Genomic DNA, 15812 nt, shown 5'->3' on the forward strand with positions numbered 1-15812 from the left:
TTGGCAGTGGATTCTTGTCCGGGTATCGCTTTGTAAATAGGAAGGTAGGTATGGGGTTCAATTTCTTTTCCGTCGTTTGGCAACTACTGATTTATAGAATGCCTTTCGTCCTTCTCTTCTCGTCTCTTGGATAGAAGAATACTTGGACGTGAGCTTTGTGTCATTATGTGCGGACATGATGCTTTCTAATAGCGTCTTCTTCTTCTCTCGGCTCCCCAGTCTCGCGCTATATGGGTCGGTTGGGCTGGCAATGATTCTGCCCACCTGGGAATACTGAGGGGCAGAAGATCGTAGGGTTTTTCTCTGCTGCTTAGGGTCTAGAACATTTCGCATGCGCAACAGTTGCCAGTCTCTCTTGAACTCTGGCGTCAGGTCGGTTTTGGGGAGGTCAAACCACTCAGGCCCTGCTGTGTTCTATATTACGAACGAATTAGCGATAAGTCAGCTTTACAGATGAAAAGGCCGGTGTAAGCCAGTCGCAGTGAGTGAAGAAGCTGAGGCTGAGTCGCTTGGTATTCAGAGTAACTATGATGATAAATAGAAATCAGGGGCCACGGGCCGATGGTCCAAGACGGACGTTGTCCCGTGTCATTGTGCCTTGCGGCTAGCTTTCATCTTTATACCAGCTATCCTCCCAGAGAAAGAAGGGGGAAAGAGAGAGAATGAGTAAAGGAGAAAACGAAAATCTTGGTTCTTACCTTACCCTTCCGCTGCTCTGATGTTGCTACCTGCGGTCGCGGCACGCGGACTTCTGTCTTCTCCTGCTTAGAAGGCAAAACCTTCGCATCCTCTCCTACGGGCTTGGCCGTTGTCGAAGCCGTGGAGGCTTGCTTTGGTATTATACGGCCGCCGCTGAGGCGCTCCTCGGCCTGCTGGAGAAGCTTCTGCACGTCATTGTCGGCAAAGCCAGCCATCATATGACTTGGGAGGAGAAGATCAAGGCCGCCTCGTGAGAAGTCCCCGTTGTAAAATTTTCAGGAAAGTGGTCTTTTTGTAGTATGGAATTTTGGCGCTCGTTATGCAGAGAAGTGGATATTCCATTACAAGAATTTTTCTGCCCCCACTTTTGTCACAATCGATTGCGCAAAATTACAGTATGCATAGTTATGCGATTAATGAATATACGAAAACCGAGCTTGCCAGCTTAGGTCAATGATTGGCTACTCTAGGAATGGGCTGCGCAAGGTGGGAAGCACCTCTGACAACATCACCTAAGGCAGCCCAAGATCAACAACGCGACAGCTGCACTTCCACTCCAGTTACACCGTTACGCGCTCTCACTATACCCAACTGTGTTTTTGTTTCTGCTCAAAGTTGTCCAACCAAGCTCCGCAAGTAACCACAGGTACGAATGTATAAGCCCGCTTTCATCTATATAACACTGGACTTATAATCGCGGGAGCTGACGCCGGCATTATTGTTAGTAGCGTCTCTTGCATCATCACGACTATCAACATCGCTACTCGTCAATCATCCAGCTTGGACAATGGAATCACAAAATCAATCCGCACCGGCACACCCTTCACATAACCGACCTACACCAGTGTATGATCCTACACAAGGCGGACACTATGGTCAGTTATTCTTGCCCAACTCGGCGTACACTATGGGAAGACTAATGCGCCCTGCTTAGGTGCCTGTGCTGCGGTTCGTATACATCGATGTCTGTTCGGCCGAGCCTTTGTTTGGTGTTAACTTAGGATACAGCTTGCCTCGCAAGGCTTTGCGCCCGCGGAACTTTACACCGGGCCCTGGGCCAATGTTTGTCTTCCTTGGTTGCCATACTGCGCTTCCACTTGCTAACCAGCCGGCGCACTTTAGGTTCATCAGGGACTCACTGGACAGTACAAGGATATCCTGACGACTTACTGGCAACAAACAATCAGCCATTTGGAGAGTGACACTCATGATTACAAAATCCATCAACTTCCCCTCGCCCGCATCAAAAAAGTCATGAAGGCGGATCCTGAGGTCAAGATGATCTCGGCAGAGGCACCAATTCTCTTTGCCAAGGGCTGTGACATATTCATCACGGAACTTACCATGCGAGCATGGATTCATGCCGAGGAGAATAAGAGACGCACATTACAGCGGTCCGATATTGCCTCTGCACTTGCTAAGTCCGACATGTTTGATTTCTTGATCGATATTGTCCCCAGAGAAGAAGCTACGGCACACGCTAAACGAACTACCACACAGCCTTCCGCCGCGCCTGTTCCGGGGCCGGGTCAGGCGCCAATGCCGGGGCAGCATGCCGGCATGGCCCAGTCGGCTGGCCATCCATCGTCTCACCCAATGGCCACCGCAGATTATATGGGCGGGCATGCCCTTGCTTCTGAGCAGGATTACAGACAAGCTCCCAACATGTATCCCGGCCAAGCCCCTCCCGCCCCTTATGGACAACCCCAAGCACAAGCGGCCATGTATAGTGAGATGGAGGGCATGTACCAACAATATTCGGCAATGCAACCCCAACAGGTAAGAGATTTCCGCCACAGCATTACTCTTCTAATCATTGATAGGCATCTATGCCGTCTGAGGAGTTTGAATAGGGGCCTCCCAGTTGGCAGGAAGAGAGGGAAAAGGTAGTTGGTTTGATAAAACGCCTACATGACAAGTGCTCTTTCAACTTCTGTTGCGGCACATAAAAATCGCAGCCTCAGAGTGGCCATGTGGGTAGCTGCTAATGCGAAAGAGTCTCCAGGTATGCAAAATAAACAAGCATATCTTGTAGTTTAGAGAGGCGTCTAGATATCGCTTTGCTTCATTTCATGATGGCAAAGCGAGACAAGTTGGAAAGTGGCGCAGCTCTCCCCGAAGGCTGCGCGGTAGGAAGAAGCCTACGTTGTGTTAGCTTTTGTCTTTCAAGGGGTCTTTCGTTTTTTTTGTTTATTTTCAGGTGTTTCGGTGACGGCATACTTCTCAAGTAGTATCGGGCCATTGAGCACGTCAACTCGGCCATATTTCTTGTTGCGGATTGAAATATCATAAAATTCTTCATGATTGTCAGACTGCATCAGATTTACAGTCTGCTGAAGTTCGTCAAGATTTTCGCGTAGCATCTGCCCGTTTTCAAGGCTTCCAACAAACTCTGTGAGGTAGTTGACATCTTGTGCCAGAGCGAAGACGCCATGCCCATTAATGTGTCGAACCTCGGGTGAAAGAGGGAGGGCCTTTGGAGGCTGGTTAATACGCGTCGATCGAGAGTAATAATTTGGGTACGGGGAACGGCATACCAGGATTTTTTCAGCTGCATGGCTGAGAGCATCAAAATAAATCAACTCCTTGATTTCTCTTGGCAACCCCAGAAGCGTCGAGTTCATAATATTGGATAGATACCGAGTGAGCGTTTGCATGTAATTGCTTGGCTCTGTCGGCACACCGCTCGCCAGCCTACAAATGTCTTGATTAGCACCTATGGTGACTTCATTATCCAAAAACCTTACCAGTCATATTCTGCCGTGTCAACGAGGTCATCAATTTTGGAGTTGACCAGTTCAAATATTCTCTTCTCGGCAGTCTTCTTGTTGTTGCGAAACTCTTCCGTGGCGTTTAGTCTCAAAGGACCACCCGCTGAAGTAGACGACCTTGCTCGTATCAATAGCTGTTCCAACTCCCGACAGGCTATTTCAAAGTGCTCCAAGTTGATAAGGATCTGCACTATTTGACCCAGATATTGGGAGCTTAAACGCTCGACGAGGGATTTACAGACTTTCTCGCTGAGGAGCTCGTCTAAAGACTGCTTTGTTGATTAGTTGTCTATGATTCTACTTGGATAGGGACAGGGGTGGCAGTAGAAACCTTTCGAAGCGTCTCATCAATGATATCTGAGTGCTGAAAGTGATCATCGAGAAAGAAATAGAACTGATTTAGAAAGTTTCGGATATCGATACAGCAGAGTGGATACATCTGAGAAAATGGTAAAACGCATGGAAACCTGTCACAATCATTAGTATTGACCGCGCATCCAAGAAATATAATAAGCGTACGTAAGCTCCTCCGTGGGTCGATCTGGCGTAAACCAGCTGACGTTTATCACTTTTTCATAGTCGCTGAGTGAGTTAATAGCCATCGGCATGTAATCATCCGTCGAAACAATCTACCGAGTATCGCTCATCAGTAAATGGTCTTCTGACAAGGACAATTTGTACCACCCACCTCTTGAAAGTCTTCGCTGAATCGGCGCTTCAGTAGCTGAGCATATTTGTCGAAGAGCTGCAGGAGAAAATTATCCAGAGTAGACACAGAATATCCCCAGCCCTAGACATAAACAAGTACTTGTCAGAGAAGTATAACAGCAACGATTCACGAGACTGCATGCTTACTTCCATAGTCTGAATGAACAGTGCAATAACGCTTTTAATTTTGAGTAAAACTTCAGCATTATCAATGTTTGTCAGAGACTTCGTTGTAAGGGTTATAGCGGCGGTGCACATGGAATCCCACAGCTCTTCTACCTGTAATATATCGTTAAAACCAGTTGGGGACTCAAGAGTTCCAGGTGCGCTGATACTCACATCAACCACGGATCGTAGATACGGGACCCGTTGCATCGTTGCCTTTTCTATAATTGCAAATCCTGCAATTCCCTCAAGAAGACTGCTTAGAGAAGACCCTTCTTCAGCCAGTAAATCAATCGAAGTTGGCACTAAAAGGTCCTTCTGCTGGCGTCGGGTAGAGGCGTATTCCGAGCGAAATCGGTCGCTGTGTCCGAGGGCATCATGAATATGCAGAGCTTCAAACAGCGGTGTAAAATCAACTTGGAGCTCTTCGTTGTCGAGAACATCGAATTCCTCATTCTCATCGGAAATCAACTCAATAGACGAATTCAACTTGAAATTCTCCAAGAATTTTTCGTTTTCGATTCGAGCTCTTTGCCTGTTTCTTCGCATTTCTGTATGATAGAACGCGACTTCACCGAGAAATTGTGAAGTCTCACGAATCCGAAAGAGCCAGGTGTTCAAGTCAGACATGACCGCTTCGGAAATTGCTCTTCGGGATGCAGGAAGAGACTTCTGAATTGCATCTGCTAGGCGATGTTGGGTGGCATAACGATTCTGGAGGATTGGCACAAGGTGTTCATTCTGCAAATCTTCCAGCGACTTTAAGGCTGAATAGTATTTCTTGCGGCGTACGAGCTCATGGGAGTGGTTCACGGCATGGAGCACCGTAAGGGATTCTCGAAGGGCATCCGCCGCGTCAGCAATATTCTGGCGCACAGCCTTGGTGTTGACAAGGGCACCCTTTTGATCAGCAAGCTTCTCGGTACTGGCTTGAATTGATTGGTTGAGCTTGAGAATCTCAGTGGTGAGGGTAACAGTCCCTTCGCGGACTTCTTGTAGTCTGTGGACCGAATCGAGAAACTCTTCGTGTTTGGTTAGTCCGATTCGTTCAATGTCTGCTTCGCGGTCCTCGGAATACCGAGACAAGGACTGCAGAAGGGCTGGCGTCCGCCGTGAGTTGGTTGCATCTTTAAGCACCGGTATGAGGTGATCTAGATAGTCGGAATCGGAGGTTGACAAGATGATCTGAGACTTGGTTAGGGTGAACTATGAGGATTGCACATGATAAGGTAGGAACACAAACTTGAGGCACAGCAGACGTGTAGTCGTCTAAAGCACCGTGCCTACGAGGCATTGTTGCATAGCTGCTCCGGTGAAAACGCCCTTTGACTGTTCTCAACTACGAAAACCGTTGTCGGTAAATGCAAACACGATCTGTGGCGAAGATGCTATTCGCAAGTGTGCCAGCTGTAGTGTCGCAGTGACAGACAAGGAAGCTAGAGAGAAGCTTACTGTTAGGTAGTAGTACGTGTACTGGCTGGAGCTCCTAATGTGCTGTTTTAGTACCTGGTAGGTACCGTTGGAGGCGCCCTATCATTTGGTAACAGATGCCTGTTCTGGAGCCCCCTACCTGTAATATCGGCCGTAACGTTGTGCGCCGAGGTACAAAAAAGTACCTGTGCTAATACCGTGATGCTGTCCGGAGTACCTTGGAGGGGAGTCCAATCCAGGGGTCGCGCTACATGCTAGAATGTACCCCGCGCTGTACTTCCAGGCCCTGGATTTGATGATGGCCTCATCCACTCCCAACGAGCTCGTTCCGACATCTCCAGATCGCCGTCATGTCTGGAGATTCAAGTCTGGTGGCCTGCTTGGTCGAGCGATTGTCCAGCAGGGTAAGCAACAATTCGCGTCAATCGGGTATATTTGCATCTACGAACACTTAGCTAACGGTTATCAATCCTCGCGTTGTAGCTACCGCACCTCACTGGAACGAGCAGTCAAAGTCCCCTTGAAGATGAAGTGCTGCATATAACGAGATCCACACTTGTCGACTTGAGCAAATCTTCCATTAATATTATATTGGAATCACTTGTGGGACTACTCGAAGACCTCGCGCGCCCCTATGGCACTATCTCGGATCATCCCAGCCATGTCTTGTCCTCGGAGATCTTTGTGTTGAGCCTGGCAGCCGATTGCTGCTCTGCTAATTGGACTGCGCAACCCAATTCGCGCGACAATACCACGCCTTTGCCATCTAATACCCTGGGCGAGCGACTTGTTAGCCGAATCTTTGACACTCTCAAAGATTTGCTGGAACCTATATCCGACAATTACATGTTATCGGCAGAAGTACTGCTAGATCAAGGGACCGAAGGTAGTGCCAGCGTGACATCCTCAGCCGAAGAGCCGCAGCAAGATGCCCATCCTGATGATCCCAACGTCGAGCGCCGCTTGTCTTCGTATTTTGATCAAATCGAAACACCTGTCAAGACACTCGTGGGGTATGTCACAGCGTCCAGCTGGTCAGACTCATTTAGCTATCTTAGAGAGGTCATATACAATGTCCGCGTTTCTGCAGCAATGGAAGCTACTGCGGAGACTTGGGGCTCTCAAGAGTCTGGGAGAGGGTCGCTTGTTATCATGAGACTTCTTTCCTCCTTCTGGGTGGATGGTTCCAAGCTTGGCCTCATCATACAAGAGATTTGCTCGAGCTTTCTTCATTTTCGAAAATCATATCAAAACACTGTCGCTGCTACGATGCCGTTATTAATAGCTCGATGGATTGACCGATATCCGCAAGAATTTGTCCACCTCCACCGACTTCATAAACGACTCGACGGAGGCGCGGATACCCTTTTTGATATGACACAAACCGTGACTGACAATGGTAGACGCAAAACTCTTCTGTTTCCTCTCCAAACAACCCTTCTTTTCCTCATGCCTGATGTTTTCGAGGTCGCTAGTAACTTGAGGGAGGCTAAGAGCAACAATATCATGAAGAAGGTGTCTTTTTTGGACGCGTTGCGTAAAACCATGAAGAATGGAAATGAGCAAGCCGGATATTGTGTCATCTCTCTGCTCCGCGCTGCTCGTCATTTCAGTGCAGAGAGCGATTCTGCCCTTGTCAGTTATGCCATGGATGTGCAGGACGAAGTACGGGACGCAGTATTTCGACATTCCGCTACAAATTCACCTTCTGCCCAGTTTGATCAGAATATGATTACTGCTGCCTTTATTACGCTAGCGCATCTCAACTTAGATGTGTGTATTGATACTGTCCTTGATACTTGTATCTCTCCTTCGTCGCCGCATAGCTTCAAAGTCGCGGTTATCCAAGCTTGCTGTTACCTTGCGAACCAGCCAGACTCTTCCAGATATAACGAGCTCTTCAATGAGGCTCTTCCATTTATTCAAACACAGCTGAAGGTTTGGCACACAAAACTGTCTTCTGCTTCTCACCACGCTTATACTAATTGGTTTCAGACTTGCGTAGCTGTCTCATGGGATCCGGCGGCAAATCTCAGTAATGAAGTCATAAATATGGCGCGCAGCATCCTCAAGTTTCTCGGTGCTTTGCCCACGCCCTTATTGAATGAGCTTAATCGTCAGACGCCGACTCTCGATACGCTAGGGCCATTTACATTCACTGTGATATCATCCAACAAATCCATTTGCCAAACAGCAACCGAAGTTGCTGAGCGACTCTTTTCAGAGCACCCAGAAGCTGTCAAGTCCTTCAATGAGCAGAGTCATCCCGATATACTTGAGCTGCGTGAGACATTCTGGACTCGAAGGTAAGATGGAAGACTAGTGTTATCCAACATGAACTAATATTCTTCAAGCTCCAAGGTTTTACTCGAGTTGTGTGAACGAATGGTTCATCCTAGGCTATCCGAACTAACAACGATGCACGACTATCTCAAAGCTCGGCTCACCTTGTTGAAAAACATCCCGGTAAGAATCCATTCATGCGATATACAGCAGCCCTCACTAATGCTATACGATGAATTGCTGTAGGAGTTGACTCGCCTGTCTGATGAGCTTCCTGATATGGTAGCTGCCTCGTCCAAATTAGAGACTGTTCTTCTTGTATCTCTTTGCTCCGCCGATATTGATGTCTGTCAGCTTGTTACTTCTTGCATAGGCCTATTTCTGGCAGAGTGCTCTTGCATCGGTGAATTTTCTGAATCTATCAAGTCATCAGCGTCAATTCTTCGCAACGGCGATGTATTCCGTGAGATCGCATCTCCAGATTTTCGATTCACAGGACTAGTCGCCTTCCAAAAACGAATTCGAACCTTTTTGCGTCGCATACAGTTTCCCACATTAGGCATACTGAACGCCTGGGAAATCGCATTTGATCGTTGGATCTATTTAGTTCAAAAAGTCTCCACGCTACATCCGAATTCTGTTGATGACCGGTTATTGTCAGAGTGGCGAAATTTGTCAGGCTTCCTCGCGTCTCTTGGGGGAGCTTGTACCGCAGATCAGGCCATTGCTTTGGAGGAGCCATCACTCCAGAATCTGAGATGGATAGATCGATCACCATCTGAGCAATCCGAGGAGCCTTCGCTCAAACGTTATCTCAAGTCGGCTATCCAACTCCTAGCGTGTGCAAACGTTAGGGTCCGTGAAGCTATGCGCGAAATTCTGTCGAGCGAAGTGTCACCAGTTCTTTATCCTGCCCTATTCAAATCTCTCGAATCAGAGTTAGAAGTGCTCTTTGCAGGTGTTCTCGCTCCGGCAGATAAAGCTCAAGAAACAGACATAATCTTTGCGGAGCAAGCTGCTTCCTTGTTAAAGACTCTGGTCGAGAGACTAGAAATCCCTGCTGACTTAGGGGCCGCCTCGTCAGTCCACTTGGGCCTTATGACATTGAACTTCGCAAAGTTCATCGACGGGATTGCAGATACTGCAAATACCCTTCGAGTCAAGATAAGGGTCTGTCAATTGTGCGAAGCAGTAACGAAGAGAAAGGAGCATTTGAACCTCCGTGACGATGTGCATATTCGAAACCAACTCCTTGAATACACCATTGGCTGGATAGATCGACCACGATCACCACATGTGGATCAGGCCGGCGCAGGTGGGAAACCAGATGATTTGAACAGAGTTCAAAAGGATCTTGATAAAGCTTGTTTGCGATCTCTTGCAGATCTCACATTTCGTCTACCGCTTCAGCCCGCTGACAGTCAGTCGGATGTTGGAATGAGCGAGATGAAGTCTCAAATGTTCCACACCTACTTCAATCGATTTCTTTCCCTTCTCAATCATGAGTCTACCGAGATCAGCAGATCGGAGCTTTCTGCAACTTTAGTCGGCCGGGATGAAGTGATTTCCAATTCAGACTTGGCCATCACCATCCTCTCCAACCTCCTTAGCGCGAATATTGACGTTGGTCTCAAGCATTCCATCAATATCGGATACCACGACAATGTTGAGATCCGAACAGCATTCGTCAAAGTTCTTTTCAACATCTTGATCCAAGGAACTGAGTTTAGCAATTTGACAGACTCGGCTGTTAGCAAGAAATATGAGGAACTTTTAGAGGTTGGTAATCCCACGCTTGACTTAGTCCTTGCCAGAAGCTGACAGTGTGAATGAAGCTACTTACAAAAGATGTATCACTTCCTGCCTCAATGAGTGCAATATGCCCTAGTACAGAAGTCGATGAGCTTACAATTTGCCTTCTAACCGTATTTGAACAAAGAGGCCTCATATTCGAACTGTTTGAGGCACTCGTCCGGGCAGAAATTGATCAGACGGGTAAGATATTGTGTTTCTCATCACTCCTTTTAGTAATACCGGAAAAGATCTGAGCTAATCTCCCATCAGAAAACGAGACGGAAATTTTGCGTCGAAATTGCGTTGCAACCAAAATGCTCTCTGTCTACGCCAGGTGGAAAGGTTTTGCTTATTTACAAGGAACTCTTCACAAGGTCCTTGAACGACTCATGCTCACATCCCAAGACTTAGATTTGGAGCTTGATCCGACCAGAGTTGGCACACAGGAAGAACTGCAAAAGAATGCTCTTCAACTTCAGATAGTTGCGAAAGTTTTCATGGACGATATTTGTGCTTCTGCTTCCAATATACCCCCTTCGTTCAGAAAAATATGCAGCATAGTGAGTTCAGTTAATATCCCTTGGTTGTTGATCAATAGCCCTCACACCTCAAGTAGATTTCTGATGCTGTTTTACACCGCTTCCCGAATGCCAAATACACTGCAGTTGGCGCGTTCATTTTCCTCCGGTTTTTCTGTCCTGCAATTGTCGCTCCAGAAGTAGAGGGACTCGTGCCAACACCACCGTCAAAGGAGATGCGGCGAGGTCTACTGCTCATAGCAAAGATAATTCAAAACTTGGCCAACAACGTTCTATTCGGAACAAAGGAGCCTTACATGTTTCCACTTAACCTATTCTTAGTCCAGAACATCCATGTCGTCATGGGATTTCTACGTGAAATATCTGTGAGTGATTGGACAGCTCTTTTTTGCGAAGATAGACTGACCACCTGAAAGATCCCACCGAGTCAACTAGAAATCAGTAGTAACAAAAAGGCCATCGATTTTGGGTCATGTGTGGCCTTACACCGCTTCCTCTATGACCATTGGGACCACCTTCAGCAGATTCTTGTCTCCAAGGATAGGAGAGAATACGTCAGATCGCCAGGAGAGCATCCCCGTGGTCGTTCACCAGCCATGGAACCCCTACGAAATTTGATCGCAAATCTCGGCCCCCCTCCTTTGGCCATATCATGGAACCGGCCACAGATCTCAACAAACAGCCCACCTTTGTATTCACGGTTCCAGAACTTTATGCTTCGCAACGCCTTTCGTGGTACGGAGTCTTATTTGACATCTCGTGCGGTGTATGATGGAGGCGAGAGCAAGGTGAGACAGGCTTGTTAACCATCCTCTCAGCTCGCCCATGCTCCTCATGATATGAGAATTAACTAATGCTAACTGAGCTTTCTCTAGGATGGACTTTCCATCATTTGCATTATACTACGTCACATCGAAGCGGATAACATTGATTACGACACAATGCTTTATTGCTATCTCAAGGTAAGCTCTTGAGTCTTCTCCATAGTCATTGACACCCAAGCTGCTGCGCTGCATGAGAACCTGTGTAGCACCAGCTAGCCGGGGCCTTTGTAGCAATGGACCAAAGAAAGGGATTCTAATTCGTTTGACAGATTGCCAGCAGACTTTGGCATGAACCCTTCGGACTTTTCATAGATGCCACATGCTATAATGGACGGAACGACCCCCAGGATGACTTCTTTAAAATGCTTGATCTTCTGACTCCCTCAGAGTTGACACTTAACCTGACGAGAATTTATGTGTACAACATGAACAGCGCCTTTAGGTTGGTCAGATACGTGCTGTTACCCTTTTCATCGTCACTAACGAGGTGATTGCAGGAGATGCTTTCGACACCTGCTACGAGTATCCACAAGATCTGATAGCAGTGCTTTTCACCCGAGAAACGTGGAGTATCACTTGATAGGAAGCCTTCAGGATCTCCAAGCCCATTTCCATCTCAGCCAACTCCATCTCCCTAAGGAAACTATTAGCGTTGTTACAGATACTCGCTATATGTTCCAGCCCATTACAAGGCTCTCAAAGTCGAAAGGAAAAGTAGAAGTGGTGATCAAAGTTGGAAGCCAGTTTGTCCAAGTAACCACAACCAAGAAGCAGGAGGTTTTGTCTGGCCTCCGTCTCAGCACTACTGTCAACGATATCTTCCGTCTCGGAGATGTGGAAGAAGCAACGACAACACTTCAATCAGAAGATGATTCTTCCTTCGGACTCCGAGCAGATGGAGGCAAAATAGTCATGTACTTTACCAGCCCAAAGAAAGCCGACGTGCTTCAGACGATCCGCAGCGCCAAGAACAAGCATGGGAAAGAGAATCGTACATATAAGCCCTTCGAGAGGCTTATGCGTCCTCAAGACGTACCCGGTACATTACTCAACCTCGCCTTTACCAACCTTTTGAGCTCGGATCGCTCTCTAAGGTTGGCGTCATATAATTTGCTTGGAGCATTGTGCAGGGCCTTCAAGTATAGCGCTGATTCTAGATTATCATGCGCGAAAGGTCCGTTCCGAGCCGCCTATTGACCGAACTGATCATTAACACTAATCTCGTCTGCTAGACATCTCCATTCCTATGGATCCAACGCGATTTGTAGTGGAAATAAGCAATATATTAGCAACTACGCAGCCACAGCTCACATCCGACTTCTTAACCGAATTTTTCGTAGGGTGGGAGAGCTTCCCTGAAGAGCAAAGGCCACTCAGCTTGGCTTACATGTCACCGTGGCTCGCCGGTCTTCGAACCAATGTCTTGACCAGTGAACAAGACAGCGAAAAGGGACGAGAAAAGGTCGCAACACTATTGAGGAAGCTGATCGATCTCATCGTTTTAGACCCGCACCTTTCTTATCCTCTCCAACATTTTGTCTTACCATCAATAACCAATGATGAACTCCTGCTTGATATATTCCTTGATGAGCTGATAAAGACTGCTTTAAGCTATGGTGCTCATGAGGAGTCGTTGGACGTCATCTCACCAGTCATCATCGGCATCGGAACTGTTACGATTCGAGGAAAGATATTCTCCCGACTTCGCAAAACACTCAACCGTTCGTCACTGAGACCAACGAGATATCTGCAAGACAGCCCTGTCTGGGCAGAGATATGCGTGCTTCTCCAGTTTTGTGTTGCTTTGTCATTCGATAGCGGTGTCCAGTCTCGGCTATTCTTGCCTGAAATTTTTCATATCGTGACGATGCTCGCCAATACAGGCGACAATAGTGTTCGCTCACTCGTGTACAAGCTGCTGGTTAATTCGGTCCATTCAGTCTGTACAGCTTTCAACCTGGACGAAGCAAAACTCACCAAACTGAAAGCAAACCTTGACCTTCTCTGTGAGCCTCGAGGCGAGGCGTTCTCTTTGACGACTTCGAATATTCGCGACGGTGCCTCTGTCTCTACAGCACACGATTCGAGCTCAACACTAGCAGCAACTGAAAATCTAACTGTCATTTTATTCGACATATGCTCTATTGCAGCACCTTCTATTGACTTGGCTAATAGCTGGAGATCACGCTGGATGAGCCTTGTGGCAAGCACTGCCTTTCAAAATAATCCAGCTGTTCAACCAAGAGCCTTTGCGGTAATGGGATACCTAGCTCGTGAAGAGGTAGACGACGACCTCCTCTACCAAGTTCTCGTAGCCCTGCGAAATAGCATCGGCCAATTCGGGGAAGATGGGAATAGCGAAATGCTCATCTCTATCGTAACGTCGTTGTCAAAAATGATGATCAAGCTTCCTTCTGCCTCTCGCTACGGACTTCAACTTTTCTGGTTAGCCATGTCTCTCGTCCGACTCGTGCCTATCGGTCTTTTCAACTGCACGGCGCAATTCCTTGAAGCAGTCTTGACCAACATTGGCGCAGTGGGCAATGCTACGGGAGAGAAAATTGTCCCACTCCTTTTACAAAGTCGTAGTCAGCTCGAAGAATCTGCATTGCCGCTTGATGATGCGTACGGAATTCATTTCGATCATGAGAGCTTTCACTTTGCCGTCTGCGCTTATCTAGTACGCGGACTCACTGATACATCAACACGCCCAACGGCAATTCGCGTTCTATCTTCATTTTTTGAGATTGCCAACTCTACCACGGTTCCTCCAACAGCTAAAAGTAACCCTACAACAGATTCTTTACCATACCTTGCCCTTATTTCGGCGCGAAGCGTGCTCCCTGAAGACTATAGAGATGGCCTCTGGATTGCCGGCATCGGCTCAGAGAGCACCGGCAATACTACAACATACACTGGCCGACAAAGAATGGATAATGTAAGGGACAAGGATCTATTGCTCATCTCGGCTATCGAATTAGTTGACTTCCAATATCTTGAGGAGCGTGTACAAGTCCGGAGCCTTCAGTGGCTGAATGATCTAGCCCTGCAACGGCCTTTGGTATTTGAACAATTGTAAGTGTACAATGCTGCTTGACTATACGGGTTATTGACCGGTTTCGTATAGATGCGGTGCAATACCGTCATTAATTGAGGAGGTACTGTTACATAGCCAGGATACCAGTGCTCTAAAGGCCGCCAATACCCTACTGCGAACAATCTCATCAGACGCAAACTTTCAGGATAAAATGACGTCTATGCGGCCACTAATAGATGCATTGTATGAAATGGGATTTACAGGATTATGGCGTTTCTCTTCTCAAGACCTTGGAGAAGAAATACGACGCGAATGCTTTGATTTAACAGAGAGGTTAATAGAGGTAAGGTTTCTCCTTGTACTATAGATAAAGAAAGTTACTAATTTTTATAGTTAATAATTATTTAGATTTTATAAAAAGATTTATATATTTAAAAACTATATTATATTATATATATAAATTTAATATTTATTAGTATTTAAAGTATTAGCTTAAATAAATACTAAAAAAGTTAAGGAGTTAGTATATATAATTACTATTATATATTATATAGCTAGGGCTATATAAAAAATAGTATTTGTTTTTAACTTTTTTAAAATAAAAAAGTAGTAATAATATTTTTTATATATTATTTAGTTTCCTTAATTACTTAGCTTTTAAATTAAAACTAAAATAATATTATTTAAGTTTATAAAAAAAATATTATACTTTTTATAATAAGTATTATTATTTAAGTATTATATTTTTATTATTTAGGTATTAATATAAGTATTTTAAAAAATTCTAAAAAATATTATTTTTTAAAAACTATAAAATAATATTAAAAAAATTAATATTAATATTATAAAAAGAATTATATAAAAATTATATTTATTATTAAAAAGTTTAATAAAATTTTAATAATAAAATTAAAAAAAAATTATACTTTAGCCTTTAATTTAAAATCTAAAATTAATTTATAACTTTACTTAATTAATTATAATTAATTAAGTTAAATTTTAAAAATTTAAATTATAAAATATAATTAATTAAAGTTTAAAATTAAATTTAAAATATATAAAAAAGCTTAAATAATAAAATTTAAATATAATATAATTAATTTTAAATTTATAATTTATAATTTAATAACTTAATTAAATTAAATAATTAAATTATTATATTAAATTATAAAAAGTAATAATAATTTTTAAAAATAAATTATATATATAATACTTTTAAAATTAAAAAATTACTTAATAAAATTATATTTTTTTTATTATACTTAAACTAAAATATTAATAAATTAAGTTTATTAATTAATAAAAATAATTATTATAAAAACTTTTAAATAATAATTATAACTTAATTTTAATTTAAAATATATAATAAAATAATTAAGTAAATAATTAAATTTATAATTAATAAAATTATAAATTTATAATTAAAAGTTTTAAAAAAAGAAAAACTAAAATTAAGTAATATAAAATATAAGTTAAATAAACTAAAGAATATTAAAAACCTTAAGCTAAGTAAAAAAATTAAGAAAATTATTAAAAAAGCTAATAAAATAATTTAATTATT

The 15812-nt window shown here is 44.3% G+C and overlaps 4 protein-coding genes across 4 annotated transcripts; 2 read left to right on the forward strand and 2 right to left on the reverse strand.

Annotated features, from left to right (window-relative positions):
- Window positions 1-57: 57 nt before the first annotated feature.
- On the reverse strand, window positions 58-917 carry Triagg1_10851 (uncharacterized protein; the record flags this gene model as incomplete). Its single annotated transcript, XM_062894968.1, has 2 exons — window positions 58-414; window positions 699-917. The coding sequence occupies 2 exons, from the start codon at window positions 915-917 to the stop codon at window positions 58-60; spliced, it is 576 nt and encodes a 191-aa protein (XP_062750205.1).
- Window positions 918-1486: 569 nt separating this feature from the next.
- On the forward strand, window positions 1487-2552 carry Triagg1_10852 (transcriptional regulator family: Histone-like TF; the record flags this gene model as incomplete). The annotated part of the gene is made up of 5 exons (XM_062894969.1): window positions 1487-1574; window positions 1634-1647; window positions 1708-1761; window positions 1822-2478; window positions 2523-2552. The coding sequence occupies 5 exons, from the start codon at window positions 1487-1489 to the stop codon at window positions 2550-2552; spliced, it is 843 nt and encodes a 280-aa protein (XP_062750206.1).
- A 212-nt stretch (window positions 2553-2764) lies between these two features.
- Triagg1_10853 (uncharacterized protein) lies at window positions 2765-5637 on the reverse strand (the record flags this gene model as incomplete). Its single annotated transcript, XM_062894970.1, has 10 exons — window positions 2765-2840; window positions 2920-3182; window positions 3237-3393; window positions 3447-3739; window positions 3802-3937; window positions 3990-4099; window positions 4159-4260; window positions 4326-4457; window positions 4518-5528; window positions 5587-5637. The coding sequence occupies 10 exons, from the start codon at window positions 5635-5637 to the stop codon at window positions 2765-2767; spliced, it is 2331 nt and encodes a 776-aa protein (XP_062750207.1).
- A 396-nt stretch (window positions 5638-6033) lies between these two features.
- Window positions 6034-14293, forward strand: Triagg1_10854 (uncharacterized protein; the record flags this gene model as incomplete). The annotated part of the gene is made up of 12 exons (XM_062894971.1): window positions 6034-6203; window positions 6284-7712; window positions 7770-8080; window positions 8129-8240; window positions 8304-9840; window positions 9906-10052; window positions 10122-10411; window positions 10468-10755; window positions 10807-11178; window positions 11266-11352; window positions 11896-12253; window positions 12447-14293. 12 exons carry the CDS (start codon window positions 6034-6036, stop codon window positions 14291-14293), a joined length of 6948 nt encoding a protein of 2315 aa, XP_062750208.1.
- Window positions 14294-15812: the final 1519 nt, after the last annotated feature.

Source organism: Trichoderma aggressivum, assembly GCF_033847375.1.
Source record: "Trichoderma aggressivum f. europaeum strain CBS 100526 chromosome Unknown scaffold_089, whole genome shotgun sequence".
Taxonomy (NCBI): domain Eukaryota; kingdom Fungi; phylum Ascomycota; class Sordariomycetes; order Hypocreales; family Hypocreaceae; genus Trichoderma; species Trichoderma aggressivum.